The 18,615-nt window shown below is 43.4% G+C and overlaps 1 protein-coding gene and 1 long non-coding RNA gene across 2 annotated transcripts in view; one reads left to right on the forward strand and one right to left on the reverse strand.

Annotated features, from left to right (window-relative positions):
* Window positions 1-5,265: 5,265 nt before the first annotated feature.
* GNS (glucosamine (N-acetyl)-6-sulfatase) overlaps window positions 5,266-18,615 on the reverse strand; it is a 55,284-nt gene continuing 41,934 nt past the window's right edge. Inside the window, exons 11-14 of the mRNA XM_036094128.2 lie at window positions 13,247-13,354; window positions 12,188-12,298; window positions 10,486-10,646; window positions 5,266-7,920 (exon numbers count right to left, since the gene is read on the reverse strand). Coding sequence (XP_035950021.1) covers window positions 7,842-7,920; window positions 10,486-10,646; window positions 12,188-12,298; window positions 13,247-13,354 — 459 coding nt within the window. The 3' untranslated portion in view covers window positions 5,266-7,841. The remainder of the gene's footprint in view (window positions 7,921-10,485; window positions 10,647-12,187; window positions 12,299-13,246; window positions 13,355-18,615) is intronic.
* LOC144382395 (uncharacterized) lies at window positions 7,920-9,672 on the forward strand. The gene is made up of 2 exons (XR_013449260.1): window positions 7,920-8,396; window positions 9,466-9,672. It is a non-coding gene; the product is annotated as an uncharacterized LOC144382395 (long non-coding RNA).

Genomic DNA, 18,615 nt, shown 5'->3' on the forward strand with positions numbered 1-18,615 from the left:
AAATGAATCAATGTGATTTACTGTTGGATTCTGTGATATGTGTTCTTATAGCCACCTGTTTGTTTTTTTAACCTTTCACTTTATATTAGTTCTGTTCTTTGCAGAAAAAGAAACTTGAGTAGAACACGAAGTGTTCATTCAGCATGTATCTACAAATTGCCCTGAAGCTGTTAGGTACTGGGTGGATTATGTTGGGAAAGAACCTCATGGCCCCTCACTTCATGGAAACCAGAGTCCACGTGGAATACACACTGGTAAGTGTTGTGATGGGAAAGTGCAGAGTATTATGAGCGTTTACAAGGTTGGAGAAGGCTTCCTTCTGGAAGTGAAGGATCAGGAGGAGTTGCCTCGCAGATTCCGTAACTTGCGTGAACATTGTCTACACAGTGGGGACTGGTTCCTGAAGTCCATTTGGCAGTATGTTGTATCAGCGACACTCTTGCTGTTTTTCCTCCATTATGAGAGAAGAACTTGAGGGCTAAATAACTGTCTCTAAGTTAAGAGTTCACCTTCGGCAAGGGCAGAGTTAACATTTACGGTGGCACCTGCTCTGGAACAAACTGTTTTCCCCTGTGAGGTGGAGAGAGCGTCACTTGTTTGCTTACCTCCCAGGGCTGATGTGAGGACCAAGTACAGTGACGAATGTGAAGGTACTTTGTCCACTGTAGAGCCCAGTATCCTGTAAGGTGGTGGTATTTCCCAAGTTCTTGTTCCTAAAGTGGTGTTAATTAGTGGCCGCTTTACCACTTGGCTGAGATGCTTACTTCTCCTGTTGACACTAAAATTCATTTAGAGGCATCACCTAGAATGCAGTTTCCAGAAGGGACATTTTCCCAAGCAGAAACACTTTTTGTTTTGTTTTTTTTAAACCCTTGCTTAGGAAAGGCAACAGTTTAAAGCAAAACTAAGCAAAAACACTCAAGATTCCAGGGCGATTGGCAGACCAATAAATCAACTTCCAGTGCCTTCCCTTACACTCCCCATGAATACAGTGGCAGAGTGTTGTCTTCCTGGACAAAATTGAGCCACAATGCTCAGGGCAGCTGGGACTAGGGATACCTGTGCTGTCCCGCCACTGAGACAGGTGGGAGTGATGCTGAGATACCCAGGCCAGAGGGCCACACGTAGGCGCAGCCTGGGGCCTTCACCCTTGTTTCTAGGCAGTGTGGTCGGGCATGCGAATGCTTCCCCCCGCCCCCCCCCCCCCCCCCCCCCCCGCCAATAGGAATCTCCTTGGGGACTGGACCATATCTGCAGCTCACTTTGTAGCTCTCCCAGCTGCAGGGCACAACATCTGCAGGGCTTAGCGCTTCATAGTCCTGTCTGGAAACAGCCGGTGGGCAGCTTTGAGACAGGCAGGTGTTCTTCTGCAGGCTGACCGTGAAGCCACGCAGTGTTCAGCCCTGGCGGAGCTTCGCTAGGGCCTCCCGCGGCACCGCACAGGGCGGAATGCCTGAGGCCTCGTTTTTGTTTTCCGGCGCTGCACTGAGGACCAGACTTGGTACCCCAGGCTTCATTTTCCGTGGGCGCATCCGTAAAGGCAGAGCCAAAGGTCGAAGGCTACCGTGACAGATGACAGGGTTTGCTACAAGAATCCCAGTTGTCATGTTGGTCTCTGGCCTAATGAAGCTGCTGCTCACCCGATCTGGGAGGTGCTGGTGGATGGGGCTTCGGGGGAAGAAACGTGTGCAAAGGAGCCAGTCCTCGGACTTAAGCAGGAACAGCGTGCATCGCGCTTCTGAGCTACTTGGCTAGCATCGGGACGAGGCCAGGGAGTCGGGAGTGATGATCTTGTTTTGGACAGCAGGGGGCTTCCCAAACCAAGTCCAGACGTGCACGTGCTGCAGCAGTGGAAAGAGCCGTTCGCTCCCCGCGCAGCACGGCCGCCCCCTCGCCAGCCTCTGTGATCGGTGAGGTGCGGAGCCGCGCCGGAGAGAAGACAGGGTATGGACTGGAGCCCGCCAGCCAAGAGTCCATTAAAGTATCTTCCAACATGTGCTGAGAACATCTAAGCAACCATTCCAACAAAGAAGCTTCTACTTGGTTTTGGAACCATAGCTGGGAGCCAGTGTTTATTTATATTCTTCATGTATATAATACACGTAAAACTCTTGCCCACTTTGGAAATAAGGTGAGCTTCTACCACTACACAGCTCTGCCCTGTTTGGGGTACCTACAGTTGAATAGGTTTTGGCAAAAGGCTCGCCTCAAGTTTTCTTGGTAAACTAGTTTTGTCATTATATTAGTCCTATATTGCTGTGTAACAAATTACTTCAAAATCAGCTTAAACATTTATTATATCACATGGTTTCTGTGGGTCAGGAGTTTGGGAAGCAGCTTAGCTGGATGGTTCTGGCTTGGGCTTCTCTTCGGGAGATTGTAGTTCAGAAGACTGCAGCCTGGCCAGCACCCTAAGTCTTGACGGGGGCTGGAGGATCTGCTTCTGAGCTGGCTTGCTCACATGGCTGGCTGGCAGGTGGGGGCTGGTCATTTGCAGGAAGCCTCGGATCCTCACCACAGACACCTACCTAACCATAGGACTGCTTGGTTAGAATAGGACGCATAATACGGCAGCAGGTCTCTTCCAGAGTTACCCGAGAAAGGAGAAGCGGTCAGGTCTCTCATGATCTGGCCTCTGAAGTCACACAGTATCACAGTTACCTTGGTTGCTGGCTTACCACAGCTGTTCTGGAAATAACGAGGTGTGAAGAGAGGAGCTGTTTTGGCTCCTTTTCTAACAGCCATGCTGTGGAATGGGATAGGAAACCCCTTGCATGGTAGGGGCACCTCCCCTTCTTCGTCTGAAATTAGTTGCCTTGTAAATCCAGGTAGTAGGGACAAGACCCCCCCACCGCCCTTTTTTTTGCAGTCTGTTAATATTTGCTTTATATATTTAAGATGCTCCTATGTTGGGTGCATAAATGTTACAGAAATGTTTAGAAACATTACATCCTCTTGTTGGATTGACCCCTTTACCATTATGTAATGTCCTGCTTTATTTATTAGCTTTTGTTTCAAAGCCCATTTTGTCTATGTATAGTTGCCCCTGCTTGCTTTTGGCCCCTTTCCATGGACTATCCAAATTTTTCATCCATTCACTTTAGTTGTGTGTACCCTTACAGTTGAAGTGAGTCCCTTGTAGGCAGCATGTAGACGGTTCTTGTGTTTTCTGTGATTGGAGAATTTTTACTTTTTTTTTTTAAAGTAGGCTCCACACTGGGTGTGGGGGGGTTCAACATGCGGTTTGAACTCATGACCCTGAGATCAAGACCTGAGCTGAGATTGAGTTGGACACTCAACTGACTGAGCCACCCAGGCGCCCCAGCTCATTTACATTTAAAGTAATTATTGATAGGTATGTACTTATTGCCATTTTTAACATTCTTTATTATTTTTACTGCCATTTGTTATTTTCTGGCTGTTTTGTAGCTCCTGTTTCTTCTTGCTTTCTTCCTTTGTAGTTTGGGGACTTTCTGTAGTGGTATGTGTATTTACTACTGGATTTTGTGTGGTGGTTACTATGAGGCTTACAGGTAACTTCTATTTCTACCAGTCTATGTTAAGTAGATAAGTTTGAACACATTTTTACCTCCCCCCGCCACTTTAATGTTCTTGATGTCACATTTTACATCTTTTATCTTGTGTATCCCTTATTATACTTTTATTACTTTTACCTTTTAATCTTATACTACTTTTGAGATTAATCCACTACCTTTATACTTACCAGTGAGATTTATACTTTCCTATATTTTGTTGCTAATAATTAGCATCCTTTTTGGCTTAAAGTCCCTTTCACATTTCTTGAAAGGCCAGTTTAGTGGTGATGAACTCTTAGCTTTTGCTTGTCTGGAAAACTCTTTCTCCTTCAATTCTGAGTAACTTTGCTGGACAGAGTATTCTTGTTCGGAAGTTTTTCTCTGAAAAGTCTATATGCTGTCCTAGATGTCAGGAACAGTAATCCATTTCATGACCAAGCTCACTGCCAGGCTGTGTAGGCACTCACATGTATAATGGAGGAGGGAAAAATCCTTCTTAGATCAGAGACAGCACAGTTTAACAGGAAGATGGCTTTCAAGCCAGATCTTCTTTGAAATCCTTATTCTCTAATTAGCTTTGTGAGCTTGAATAAATTCAGCTGAAGGAAAAAACCTATTCTGCAGAGGTCTTCTATCACAATAAATACTAATTACAAGCATCCTTTGAATCTCTCAATCCTATCAGCATCAGTCAGACCTGCTGGTTAAGAGAATATATTTTTTTAAGATTTATTTATTTTAGAGGGGGAAAGAGAGTGTGTGTGCATACATGAGCAGGGGGAGGGGGAATGAATCTCAGTTAGACTCCCTATATAGTGTGGAGCCCGATGTGGGGCTTGATCTCACGACCCTGAGATTACTTAAATGAAAAAATCTTAAAAAAGCGATCTGGTAGAGTCTGTACTTAGCCTTACTTTGTCTATACAAAGAAATGTTCTTTTTCATTGGATTCACCTTGTGATACACTCAAGTTACATTTTTGGAATTTACCTAAGCATTAGGAAAGTATATAAAAATATACTTCTGTTTGGACTTTTTTTTTTTTAAGATTTTAAGTAATTTCTCTACCCAATGTGGAGCTCGAACTCACAACCCCAAGATCAAGAGTTGCATGCTCTACCACTGAGCCAGCCAGTTGCCCCTCAAATTTTTTTTTTGATAGTGATCTGGCAACTTTACGGGGGTCCTCTGACATCTTGTTTTTCTACCTGGTTTTCATAATTTGTAAGATACAAGGCAACCATCTAGGTCAGGGATTGGCAAATTCTGGCCTGTTTTGGTAAATAAAATTTACCAAACATAACCACTAAGTAGGAGAGGTAAGTAGTTGTGACAGAGACATCCCTTGAAGAACAGGTCTGTCAACCCCTGTCTAAAGTCCGTCTTTGTTTAGGGCAGTGCATCACATGAGTGGACATCAAGGGAAAGCACCCTGGAAGTTAAGCTTAGTTTTATCTAATTTAGAGTCTGCCAGGATAAGACTTTTTTTCCTGCAAAGCTGTAAATGCATAAAGATTTATCATTTTTCTCCATGGAGCTCATTCAAAGCTATCGGTCAGTCAGAGAGCATGTACAGGAGAGCTTTCTAGGTAGAGACTACAGCACCCAAGGAGGAAAGGCCCGTCTCGAGTCCTAGGTGAGTGATGAAAAGATTAACCGGCATCAAGGGAAAAAAAAAAAAAATCTTGTCAAAATTACTACTTGTGGACTAAAACAAAGGACACATTCCCACTGGAACAGAAATAAATTTTAATTTGTTGAAAAGTGCAGCAGTGAACAGGGTCTTTTGAAGGGCACTTTCTAAGTCAGGTGACTGAGATGACACAAAGCCAGGGCAGAGTAACTTCTAGGAACAGATGATACAAACACAGGAATTGACAGAGGTCATGGGACCTAAGTGGTGGTCAAAGTAAAAAACCCAAATATTCCCATCTAATTCATTGGCGGATCAGCTGAAATAGCCTTTGCTTTCTCTTAATAAGGACCCTGGAACAATCCATCTTATTTTGTTAAAGCACTAATCCTTAGACACCAAAAATAAATTTAAGAACGTTTCTCACAGATTAAGATGTAACTTCCATGGCTACTGTCACTATTTTGTACAAAATCCTTAATATTGTCAATTAAAATGTATTTTGCAACAGTACCGTTGGACAAATTCAAAGATGCTCAAAAGGGGTTCCCCACTGGGTATTTGAGGGGGAGATTTTAATAGGAAATCTTGTAAGGCAAAAATCTCTGTTCATTCCTGTGGCCTTGGGTCACTTTTCTAATGGTTAGTTTTCTCCTCTGAAGGGCACCAACCAGTCCAGACCTGGCCTTGTAAAAGAGAAAACAATCAAAATCCAAATTCATACAATTAAGAGACTTGGCTTGCAACATGTTCCTTGTACATATACATTCTGAAAAGTTCAGTGTGTTGAAGTTTGCTAGGCTATGAACTGAGTCCTCTTTATGAAAGATGATTGATTTTAGCACAGATCCAGAATGAAGCCAGTCTAAGAGAAAGTCGAATTATAGGCCATTCCCAAGTTAGTAGGAAATGTACCAGATACAGGAGAGGTACACAGAGTGGGCATCCCATCCCCACCACCCAAACAGCAGTCCGCGAAATGTTAAGAGCAGTGTGGCACGGTTACTATGGGCAGCTGACTTGTGTCACTCTTATGACTTTGCCAGCTCTCAGGAACCAGCATCATAAAACTGAATAATAGGACATCACAATATAAGACCTGGTAAGAGTTGGTTTCTTTTTATTCGGGAATAACTATGGTCAACTTTCAGTAAGGTAGAAGTTGACTGATTAATGTTAAGAATCAAAGTGTAGAATAAAGCTGATACCCATATTTAACATTGTAGTTTGCTTTTAATTACAAAATATTTAGAATTTCTTTCCCTAAAACATTCACAGCAGAGGTGTTCATTTCACTTGCCGATTTCACCTCTAAATACCACCACAGTTACTGGGATTGCATGAGGTAAAGGAACAAACCCAATGGCTATTAACCCAACATGGCTCCAGATCTGGAGTTCGGATAGAGAAGTTGCTTACAGCCATGTCTTACAAAGTGCTTAAAGCTCAACCTAAGACCTTAAATAAAGCTAAAATCACTATTGCCTGAGTTGAACAGGTTATAAACCACAGCTCTTCCTCCTCCCCCTGCCGTCCCACCACAGATTAGCTTTCCTGTGAAGAAAACAATAGAAACAGGATTGGTCTTTGAGCCCAGAAACCTACAAATGTAGGTGTTCTAAGCAGTGAGGAAATCTCAACAAGGTCTGACTTTGACCGGGGAATAGTGAGTGAGGCCCAAATTACCCAAGACTCCAAACACTCAGGAAGAACTTCTCTAAAAGGGAAGGAATTAGGGTAAAGCAGTTGGAACTTTGCATCAACTATACCAGATGAACAGAATGTCAACAAAATGCAGAGTCAAAACTGAACCCAGGCTCCCTGCTACACAGGCACTTTATCTCAACTATAGCCCTTCAGCCTGTCAACCCAAGAGCCCTGTCTACAGCAGGCCCTCAGAAAATGCAACCTTCACCAACCCTTGGAAGTTCTTTCTCTGCTGATACCTAAGCCACTGTTTTTCAGATCTCAGAGGAGTAATTATCAAAAGAAGAGACATTCCCACTTGTGGTTAGCATGTGGTTAGCAGCCACCAGAGAGGAGATGGCTATCGCCTTTTAGAACTACCTGGAATTAGCCTTTACCAAAAACTGACTGTTCTATGTCAGTGTAGCACCAGCCCAGAATGCAGAAGAAACGAAACAACAAAAACCCAACAACAAAAAACAGTGCTTGGTTGACAGATGGGTTTTGAATTTGTGACCTTACCACATTGTGACTAATCTGAAAATGGTGGTACTTGTTCTTGCTCTGATGGTTATTCAAGCCATGTGATATTGGTATTTTTGATAGTGAAGTGGTCAAGCTGTAAAATACTCCCCCGCCCCCCAAGTATTGCCATTTATCTGAATGGATTTACAAATTCAGACTCTGACCACATGGGGAATAATCAAGAACTGTAACCCCAGGAAAGGGTATGGTGAGAATGAAGACCTCAGGAGCATTCGTGATTAGCTGAGTGAAGGGACCAGGGCCAGCCATTCCTGACGTAAGGGCAGAGTTCACAGTTTAACACTTTGCACAAGGAAGTCCGCCGATTGGGTTGCCTTTTCCAACAGGACTGAGGGCCAGTCCAGAAACTCTTCCAGGCGTGGTGTCGAGGACTAGCTACAGATACCTACTACAATCACTCCACCAGGCAGAGGCGTGCGGGGACCCGGCTGCAGACGTCGCTACAGAGGATGCTTTGAAAACCTTCGCGTCCTGACCCTGCCGTGACTGTTGAACATGAGCCGAGGGTCAAACCTGTATCTGGGGAAGGAAAGGGGTCACGTTAACTCGAGTTAGCCGCTGAGCACTTCCTTCAGCATGTTCAGTGGAAAGGATAGCAGGAAGGAAGAGAGCAGGAACTTAAATCACCAGAAAGGAATCGAGTGGCAAAGTGTGTAGTACAGAAGTACTGAATAATGAAGAGCATTTCCAGCACAAGGAAGCAAGCACAAAACAATGTGGTAAAAAGCCAAGAGGAGGAAAAACAAGTAAGATTAATCTTGAGAAGCATTAGGAGGAGGCAAGATGTGAGCTGCCTTTTCTTTCTTTTTTTTTTTTTTTTTTGAGAGGGGTTTGGAGGCATCCTGAAGTTTGGTTAAAGCAGCCTAATGGCACGAATATAGCCTTTGCTGGAGCCCTACCAGAGCCCTTTACTTCACAGTTCAGACAGAATGACAGGCAAGAGCACAGGTGTGCACCTCGGACACAAGTTTCCATCTGGCTCATTATGAACTCAGGTAAGTCATTAACCTCTCTGGCTACCAATAAAATAGTAAGGCAGTGTAATTCACGTGAAATATCTGGCACACACTGTAAGTTGGCCAAGTGTCAAGTTACCATTCAGCTTTTACTCTTTGTTCGGTGGTAAAATTAAAGAAGGTAGATTGGCTGGAAAGACATTTTACATGTGTAGGCTAGACAGAACATTGTATTTTACTTTTATCCTGCAATCTCTTGGGATAAACTATTTAGCATTATTTTAGAACAAGGGGGGGACCATACACTCTCTGTCCCAATGACTCAACTTTGTTACTGTATGTAAATGAATGTTTGTGGCTATTTTCAAAGGGTGGTGGCTGGATGGGGGGAGCCTGTAGGATCTAGTCTGCTGACCCCCATTTTCAGAGGATTCTATAGGCCTAAGTGTTTGGTGGGAAGGAATAAGCTACTGCTAAGGAATTTAAAAAGAAATCAGGTGGTTTAAATACTAGTAAAGCCAGCATCTACAGTCTCGGTTATAAGCTTCTTAGAACGTGAGCAAGACAAATTATAGTTACAACAAACACAGCTTGCCTGGGAGTCACGAGGTCTTGCTGTATCAGTTCTAACTGTGACCCTTGGGCAAATTTCCTTCAGGGCTCTAGCGACTGCTTGGAAGTTCTCTGGTTAAGTCCTAACACTTCAGGCCTGATGCTCAGGCTCCATCTGAGGATGGATTTAAGTCCCAAGAGTCATCCAGAGACTGCTATGGACATCTAATTTTACTTGATAAAACACTCTGAGCAAAGTAGCTGTTGGAAACTGCAAAATCATCATGTGTCAACTAGAAGTCTTGTGCCTTTTACTTTAGAGAATGAATTTCCTACTTCAAGGAACTGGTGTAAGTGAGGCTGCATTTCACTAACCTGGAGGAAAGCTCCAAACTGCAGGGTTATCCATATAAAAAAAAAAAAGGCTTAAGTGATATAAAATTATGATAAATGTCTTTTTATATTATTGTCACCTAGTTTTAGTTTGCTGGCCTCCACATCTTGCTGGCTCTATATATGGCATTTAGAAGCAAAAATGTTTTTTTTTCCTTTTAAGATTTTATTTGAGAGAGCAAGAGCAGGGGGAGGAGCAGAGGAGGAAAGAATCTTAAGCAGACTCTGTGAGCTGAGTTCAGAGCCCGGCGCAGGGCTCGATCCCACGACCCTGCGATCATGACCTGAGCCGAAACCAAGAGTTGGACGCTTAACCGACTAAGCCACCCAGCTGCCCCTACATTTCTTTAATAAACCATCTATAATCCAGTTTCTCTGCTCATTCGCATAGATTACTCTCTAATGTGTACTGAAGACATTTTAGACAAAGACAGCTAAATAACTAAGTTACTACTTAAGTTAGTACTTTCCATCAAGCATAGGACATCAATCTTCCCTACTATCAAAATAAGAACTAAAATAATCCTTTCCTGGTGAAAATTCAACTTTAGATCTCATAATCTTCAAGCATAAAATGACAAGTTTCTTACCATAGGCAGCTCAAATTCATGGTATGCTGAGACCCAGTGTCACTGGTGAGAAGTTACTATTTCAGAGGAATGAGTGGGAGGAACAGAGCTGGCTTAGTAGGTGATGAAAATCTTCTCTGCCTTCATATACTACAGTGGTTTTATGTAGTTCAACATTTCAGAGTCTATGCCTTCTAATTCATTTTGTGTGTTTAGCATATTAAATTTACTGGCAAGCATTCCAGTTCCTCTAATTGGGGTTTCTGAGAAATGAACGAAGGCATATCGTCTCAGAAGTGCTAGGGAACAGGGCAGCACTTGGTCGGCTTACTCTAAAAAAGCCCCCCCTGTCACCTGTGCAACCGACAAGAGCCACACGCAGCAGGGGTCAGGGCTAGGCCTCCATGTAAAGCACCAACTGGAACCAGAGAGCAAAAAGTTTCAAAGAACTTATTTTCTCAGCACAACAGACACAGGATTCCTACCATAAAGCAGAACACTGAGAAACACAGCTTAGCTCAAAGCCAAAAGGGCCCCTCAGGCTGCCTCTGCCTTCAAGGATGGCATGATTGCTAGACAACTTGGGAGAACCATCGAAGACAAGGGAAACTTACCCAGGGTCAAACACCCCTGGAGTGCGACAGGTTGGTCCAGAACAGGACTGTAACATCATTAGCCGGTAGTTCATTTTTCCTAAAAGCTCTGGGTCTATACTTTTAGCAATGTTTGTGATTTGGTCTGGATCTGCAGTCAGGTTATAGACTTCTACAAATACCTGCGAGAATGTGAACATGGGGGAAAGAAAAGAACAAGCATTATATTTGAAGTACTCCTCGTGTGAATGATTTCTAAATGGGAAGGGAAGAGGTGGATAAGCGCAGTGCCTGGGAGAACATCATTTGGTCTCAACATCCTCAGAGAGCCCAAGGGTAAACACGAGACCACGGAGCATCTGTTCTCAGGGTTAAAGGGCTTCAGGTCCATGGCCCACGTGCTGGGAAGGGGCCTCCAGTACCCCCTGAGCCTTTCGGCAGAGATAGGAGGACAAATTTACTACCTTTTATAATAAAAGCAGAGAACAGAATGCAGGACCCTCAAATAGGCTCAGAAAGTAGACTGCTAATATTGTTAACAAAAGTGAGAGCTGACATTTGAAGGTTTTTGTGTTAGAATTGTTAAGATTCAAATAAGAATAGATATGAAAGTATTCTAACCTGTGTTGTACAGATGCTAAAGTTTCCTGTTTTAAAAAGCAGTTTTGGATGTCCACCGCCAATTGGGAAAGGACACAATCCCATTATTTCTGACTCTGGATAGATCTAATATCACTATCTCCCCCCTCGCCCCCGTACTTTATTCTCCAAGTGACAGGCTAGGAAGATGACACGTAAACATTATGGGGGAAAGGAGGAACAAGAACTGATTGTGAACGATGTTCTGCTGCTGCTGTCCACAGTGCTTATGAGCTGCAAACAAGTGGTAAGTCCATTTCTGAGAAACACAGTGAGCATCGGCTCCATATAGCAGATGTGTATGCCAGATGAGCACATGCTGATAAACAGTATGAAACCACAAGGGACTGGAGGGCATGAGATCCTCAGACAATCCATAATGATCTCTGGTGGCTAAAAGCCACCTTCTTACAAGGATGGAGCCTCCTGGTCTTGCTTTTGATGCCCCACTGCTGATCTATTTGAGCAGCTCTGGAATGCGCTGTTGTGGGGACAGAAGTTTCTGAACAAGCTGGTTGTCAGTAAGTAGCAAATGTTCTGACTCCTTTTACCTCCACAGAAGTTGAGGTGTCTTACTCTGACCCCAAACTATCAGGGAAGCCGAGAGACCAGGCATGTAGCAATCTGAGCAAGTGGACGGTGCATTTAAAGGGTGTTTGGGTGGTGCTGGGAGTGGAGAAAATCCCTTTTGGAAAGGGCACAGTTAGAGAAGTGTGGTATGGCTTTGTGGCTTTTTTTTTTTTTTTTTTAAGATTTGAGAGAGAGAGGAAGTGCATGTGAGTGGGGGGAGGGCAGCGGGGGAGGGAGAGAAAAAGTCCCAAGCAGACTCTGCCTAGTGCAGGGCCCAGTCTCGGGACCCTGAGATCACGACCTGGGCCAAAACCAAGAGTCAGATGCTTAACTGACTGAGCCTCCCAGGTGCCCCTCTATTTTCTTAACTGAAGGAAGCCTAAGTGGAAGTATAGATAAGAAACCTATCTTCCTTAGGGAACATCCTTGGAATTGCTCTTCTGCTACCACGTCCAGCCAACAGAGCACTGGCACTAGGACACAAAGGGGTGGGGGAGGCAGAGGGCCTTCTTACCTCCTGGTCATCAAACTCACAATACTGTAAATTCCACCGCGCCGACAGGGTCCTCACACAGGCGTAGGTGTTATTGTAAGCATCTTCACAGACACAGTCTGGGAAACATTGCTGTAGGGATATTGAGAAAGTTGAATCAGGACAGTTCTGTAGTAACAAATACCACTTGCCTACAGGGGCAACCAAGTTGGCTCAAGTCAGACCTACCACTGGACAGAAATTAGGAAACTTTCCACAGAGAAGTAAATCAAAGATAGATGTGGGGCTTTGTTCCTTGTAGCTAACTTGATTAAGGAACATGTTTGTCTGTAGACTTGCCATCACTGTCTGCTAATCTCATGACAAGAATCTGTTGTAGCGAGCAAATGGAAAATGGATGGGATGGATGGTAAGGAGACGAAATCAATCTCCTAGGAGTCATGTCTAAGGTATATTAGGAACTGTCATCTTAATGCATTGGAGAAAAAGGCTCAAGTGAGCTTTGTGGAATCAGCTGCAGGTAAGTTGTTTCTTCATGTCTTCCTTACCAACTTTTGGTTGGTTCTTCACTATTCCTTACACTTTGGTATCAGGCTTCTCTCTGGAGTTGACTATCCTATTTCCCATTATCTAAAGTGAGACCAACATTGCTCTTACCACCTTCATGACCAGCTTGGCTGCCACCAAGCAAGACACTTATGATGGCAGTTACATATAACTGTGGCAACCCCGTATCTCTACTGAAGGCCACTGATAACCTTCCTCATAAACAATGGTATACTGCTATTGGGAAGGGTAGGAAAACAAGAAGGGAAATGAATAAGAATATGGGTAGATACATGTGCTTGTTATAAAAACTGAAGAATTCAAGGTGCACATTCTGACAATAGGTCAGAAACATCATTTTCAGGATTACTAAATTTGTCTTGTTTGTCTACTAATCTCTACGTCAAGTGACAAAGTCAAGTGAAAGAGGACCAAGACTCAGATTAAGGGTTTTAATACTTGACACACCTAAATCTATGCCTTGCTGTGCTATTGGTAAGAAAACTGTCTAAGCCAACTCAAGCTATTACTCACAGATACTCCAGGACTCAGTGAAGGACAGGTTGGGTCGGTGACATTACGGCCTTCTCCTTGATATTCCACCAAGACATCTGATCGCCAAGTCAGATTGCTGGCACCTTTCTGGAAGGAAGAGCAAAAGTGGTTTCTGTGAGGCATATAGATTGTGATAAGGATCACAAAGTTATATTCTGCTAAAGGGGATGTGGGAGTCAAAACTAGTTGGGACTATTCATTTAGTAGCTAAAGAGAATGGCAAAACCTGATGCAGATGAAGGTTTCTAAATAGCATGTTTTATACTTACAGATGATAGTCAAATGCTTTAAGCATTAATACTTCTGTGAAACAGGCTGGGAATGGAAACTATAAACTCTATCTAAGAATTCTTCTAGGGGCACCTGGGTGGTGTACTTGGTTGAGTGTCCAGCTCAGGTCTGATCTTGGGGTCATGGGATTGAGCCCTGTGCTGGGTTCCATGTTCAGCGTGGAGTCCACTTGGGTTTCTCTCCTCTCTGCCCATCCCCCCCCCACCCAAAACAAATAAAATCTTAAAATTCTTCTAAACCCATCAGATGAAGAAATTTATAGCCCATTACATACAAGGACAAAAATATTAAACACAGCTGCTGTGCTAAGGACTATAACAGGTTCAAATCTGTTCTTAGTCGGAATGAAGATACCATACATATATGAACTCACTTATTCACTGCACATTAGTGGAGTGAAAGGAAAGAAGCAACAGCATTTGAAATGGGAGAGTTTAAGACGGGCACACAATGGTGAAAGGAAGAAGGCTAAAGTAATAAAAGTTGTGGATCAAAAGGACAATATGAGCACTGGAAGGAAGCAGAACACTTGGTAGTAAGGTTTCCCGAAATCCAGCTTTTAGACAAGGAATGGAGAGACGGGGTGGTAACCAGAGAGAAAAAGGTGCTGACAGGAGGCTGCCCCTTTGTTCTGTAAAGAATAGCAGGTGGTGGGAAGCAATGGGAGGTTTTTAATCAGGGAAGGAACACAATCAAGGCTGTGCTTTAGAAAAGTCACCCTAGTAGCAGAGTCTAGAGATGGGGTAGAGAGAGCTAGGGAGATCAGGTTAGAATGTGCTCTTAAAATGGTCTATAGCCTTAACTAATCAAAGTCTGGTTTGTGGTGTTAAAAAGGAGACAGCAGGCCCAAAAAGGAGTCACTTGTGCTAAACCCCACATCAACAACCAAGACTTAATCCCTAACCTAACCTAGTTGCAGTTTCAATCCTCCAGGAATGTAACTTTCACCAGTCAACTTGAAATTACCTGGTTAGCACTAGTGAGGTAATCTGCCCCATAGGCCTTTCCGTTCCCCTCGGGAAGGTGACCTTACCTGACACAATGCATTCTTTGCTAATAATTTCCATTATCCACCCCCTTTCCACCTTAAAAAACTTTTCCTTTTCTATAGCTCTGCAGAGGCTACCTTCTATTGTAGATGAGTTGCTGCCTGATTCATGAATCACTGGATAAATTTTTAACAGATCGGGTGGCAGTGCCAGGAGCTGAATCAAACTTCTGACAGCATTCTGGGACAATGAGAACCACTGGCATGATAATTGCAACCCCCCCCTTTTTTTTTAATTCAAGACTTGAACTCATGACCCTAAGATCAAGACCTGAGCTGAGATCAAGAATCAGATGTTCAATCAAGCCACCTAGGCGCCTCTTTGTAAACCCATTTTTGAGTTCACGGCCCTTTCACCATTTCTGAGGGCTGTGGGTTCTAAGTTGTGATCCTAGTCTAATTGGCTTTCCAGTCCAGGGCTTAGCTGGTCACCTTCAGCTGGCAGAATGTTCCATTCAGAACCCAGTTCCTCAGCCCTTGGTTCAATCTGCAGTTCCCCAGTTACTTGGGACCTCTTTCCAGTCCACAGTCCCTATTTGCTGGAATTTGCTGGTTTAGTCCATGCTGGGAATTGCTGGTGGTGCACACGGCCTCTCTTAGCTAGTTCCCAGTAAACCTCTCTTGCTTACTGCTGGTATGTTAAGGTACATATTTATTTGTCATCTTTTGTGTAGATAAAAACTATTGCTAATGAGGATCTTGGAAGCCAAAAAGCCACAAAAATTGGTGGACACGAGTATTTTACAGTGTTTGTCATCCCCAAGACGACTCCTGTGATAGGATAAATTGGTCATGGGATGGGTTAGATGGACGGTTGGTCACCCACCAACTTCCAAGAAAATTTCTATGCAACAACGTACACTGTAAAACACCAACCCCCGACCAAGTGGCACCTTTTAGGTATTTAGATTGGCTCTGAGAAATCCAAAGTCTTAGAACCTGAAACTCTAAAAAGTCACGTGCACAACGTTCTGGCACACTTGCATACTTTATGTCTAAAAACTATGGTTCCTGAAGTCATAAATATCTACAAGAATGGCAAAATCTTACTAAAAACAGCCCAGAGTTAAACGGGCCTTATGGGGACAAGTAGACAAGATCGCTCATTTAAGAAACATGCTAGCCCTGCCACACCTGGCAGGCAGCCTCGTCCAGCACCAGAACCTTCCCAAGTGACCTCTTGCTGTGCCACACCCAGTGGGAGGCCTTGTCTGGCGCTAGTGCCCCTGCCCTGGGGGGTCCAGCTCCGCACACGAGAGTGCCTGCAAGAGTTAGCTGGACTTTGCAGCCACAGCACCAGGAGGCTGCCCTGCCCACAGCTACTGCAGCCCGCTGTACCAGAGAACTGCCTTGCACACCACTGAGTCCACACCAACTGCAACCCAGCCATGACAGGAGGGTGCACACAGCCCACACGGGACATCCCTGGGACACATGGCTTGGGTGACCAGGGGAGTTTGCCCTACTGGGTCCCCTAGGATACCTCTGGCTTAAAGCCACTTCTTCAAGCCCGGGAGATGTAACTGATCCACTTAATACGTAGAAACAAATATATTTAAACAGAGGCAAAATGAGACAGAATATGTTCCAAAGAAAAGAACAAGACAAAAACCTTAGAAAAAGAGCTAAACAAAATGAAAACTGGAAGAAACACATGTTCAGGCTAAGAGCAACATGCTATTAAACCACCAAGGGGTCAACAAAGAAATAAGAGAAAAAAAATACCTTGAGACAAATGCAAATGGAAGCACAACAGTTCAAAATGTAGGAGACACAGCAAAAATAATTTTAAGAGAGAAGTTTAGGGGCATCTGGGTGGCTCAGTCAGTTAAGCGTCTGCCTTTGGCTCAGGTCATGATCCCAGGGTCCTGGGATTGAGGCTCGAATCAGGCACCTTGATCAGCCAGGAGTCTGCTCCCCCCCCCCCCGCTTCTACCTCCCCCCTCCACTGCTCTCTAATAAATAAAATCCTTTTCCATGATGAATCAAACTAGCTCACTATGACCTACACATAATAAAATCTTTAAAACTACCTCCCTCCTCCACTGCTAATAAATAAAATCCTTTTCCATGATGAATCAAACTAGCTCACTATGACCTACACATAATAAATAAAATCTTTAAAAAAGGAAAAAAAAAAGGGAAGTTTATAGTGATACAGGCCCACCTCAAGAAAAATCTCAATCTAACCTTACACCTAAAGAAACTAAAAAACGAACAAAGCCCAAAGTTAGTAAAATAAAGGAAATAAAAAGATCAGTGAAACTAAACACTGGTTCTTTGGGGCGCCTGGGTGGCCCAGTTGGTTAAGCGTCTGCCTTCGGCTCAGGTCATGATCCCGGGGTCCTGGGATCGAGTCCCGAGTCGGGCTCCTGCTCAGCAGGGAGTCTGCTTCTACTTTCCCTCTGCCTGCTGCTCTGCCTACTTGTGCTTGCTCATGCTCTATTAAATAAATAAAATCTTAAAAAAAAAAAGCTGGTTCCTTGAAAAGATAAAATTGATAAATGTTTAATCAGACTCATCAAGAAAAAAACAGAGGGTCCAAATAAAATTAGAAGTGAAAGAGAAGTTACACCAAAAGGGACAACTTAGAAGAAATGGATAAATTCCTAGGAACACACAATTTTCCAAGACTGAATCAAGAAGCAGGAAATCTAAACAGACCAGTTACTAGTAATGAAACTGAATCAGTAATCAAAAAACTCCCACCAAACAAAAATGCAAGACCAGACGGCTTCACAGATGAATTCTACCAAATATTTAAAGAAGAATTAATACGTATCCTTCTTAAACTATTCCAAAAATCAAAGAGGAAGGGATGCTTCCAAATTCCTCATTCTGTAAGGCTAGCATTACCTAGATACCAAAAGCAGACAAATCCCCACCCCCCCAAATTACAGGTCAATATCTTTAATGAACATAGATGCAAAAATCCTCAACAAAATATCAGTAAACTGAACTAAGTAATACATTAAAAAAAAATCATAAACCATGATCAAGTAAAATTTATCGCACGGATGCAAGGATGGTTTAATGCCTGCAAATCAATCAACAAAAAGCTACAAATCAGGGGCACCTGGGTGGCTCACTTGGTTAAGTGTCTGCCTTCAGCTCAGGTCATGATCTCGGGGTCCTGAGATCGAGCCCCGCATCGCATAAGGCTCCCTGCTCAGCAGGGAGTCTGTTTCTCCCTTTCCCTCTGCCCCTCCCCCACACTGCTCATCCTCTCTCTCAAGTAAAATCTTAAAAAAAAGAAAAAGAGGGGCGCCTGGGTGGCTCAGTTGTTAAGCATCTGCCTTCGGCTCAGGTCATGATCCCAGGGTCCTGGGATGGAGCCCCGCATCGGGTTCCCTGCTCAGCAGGAAGCCTGCTTCTCCCTCTCCCCCTGCTTGTGTCCTTCTCTCTGTCTCTGTCAAATAAGTAAATAAAATCTTTAAAAAAAAAAAAAGTATTTGATGAAATTCAACATCCATTTATAATAAGATGGGTATATAGGGAACATTCTTCAACATAATAAAGGCCACATATGACAAAACCACAGCTAACATGATAGTCAGTGGTGATAAGCTGAAAGCTTTTCTCCTAAGACCAGGAATGAGACTAGGATGCCTACTTTTGCCACTTTTACTCAACACAGGATTGGAAGTCCTAGTCACATCAGACAAGCAGAAGAAATAAAAGGCATCCAAATTAGAAGAGAAGTAAAACTCACTATTTGCAGGCAACAGGATACTATATATAGAAAACAATAAAGACTCTACCAAGAAAGTATTAGAATAAATGAATTCAGTAAAGTTGCCAGATACAAAATTAATATACATTAATAGGGTGTCTCTGTATACACTAATAATGAACTGTGAGAAAGAGAAATTAAGAAAACAATCCCATGTACAATCTCAGCAAAAAGAATACCTAGGAATAAATTTAACCAAGGAGGTGAAAGACCTATACTCTGAAAACTGTAAGACAATGATGAAAGAAATCAAAGATGACACAAATAAATGGAAAG

The sequence above is a fragment of the Halichoerus grypus genome, chromosome 6 (assembly GCF_964656455.1).
Source record: "Halichoerus grypus chromosome 6, mHalGry1.hap1.1, whole genome shotgun sequence".
NCBI classification, from domain to species: Eukaryota; Metazoa; Chordata; class Mammalia; order Carnivora; family Phocidae; genus Halichoerus; species Halichoerus grypus.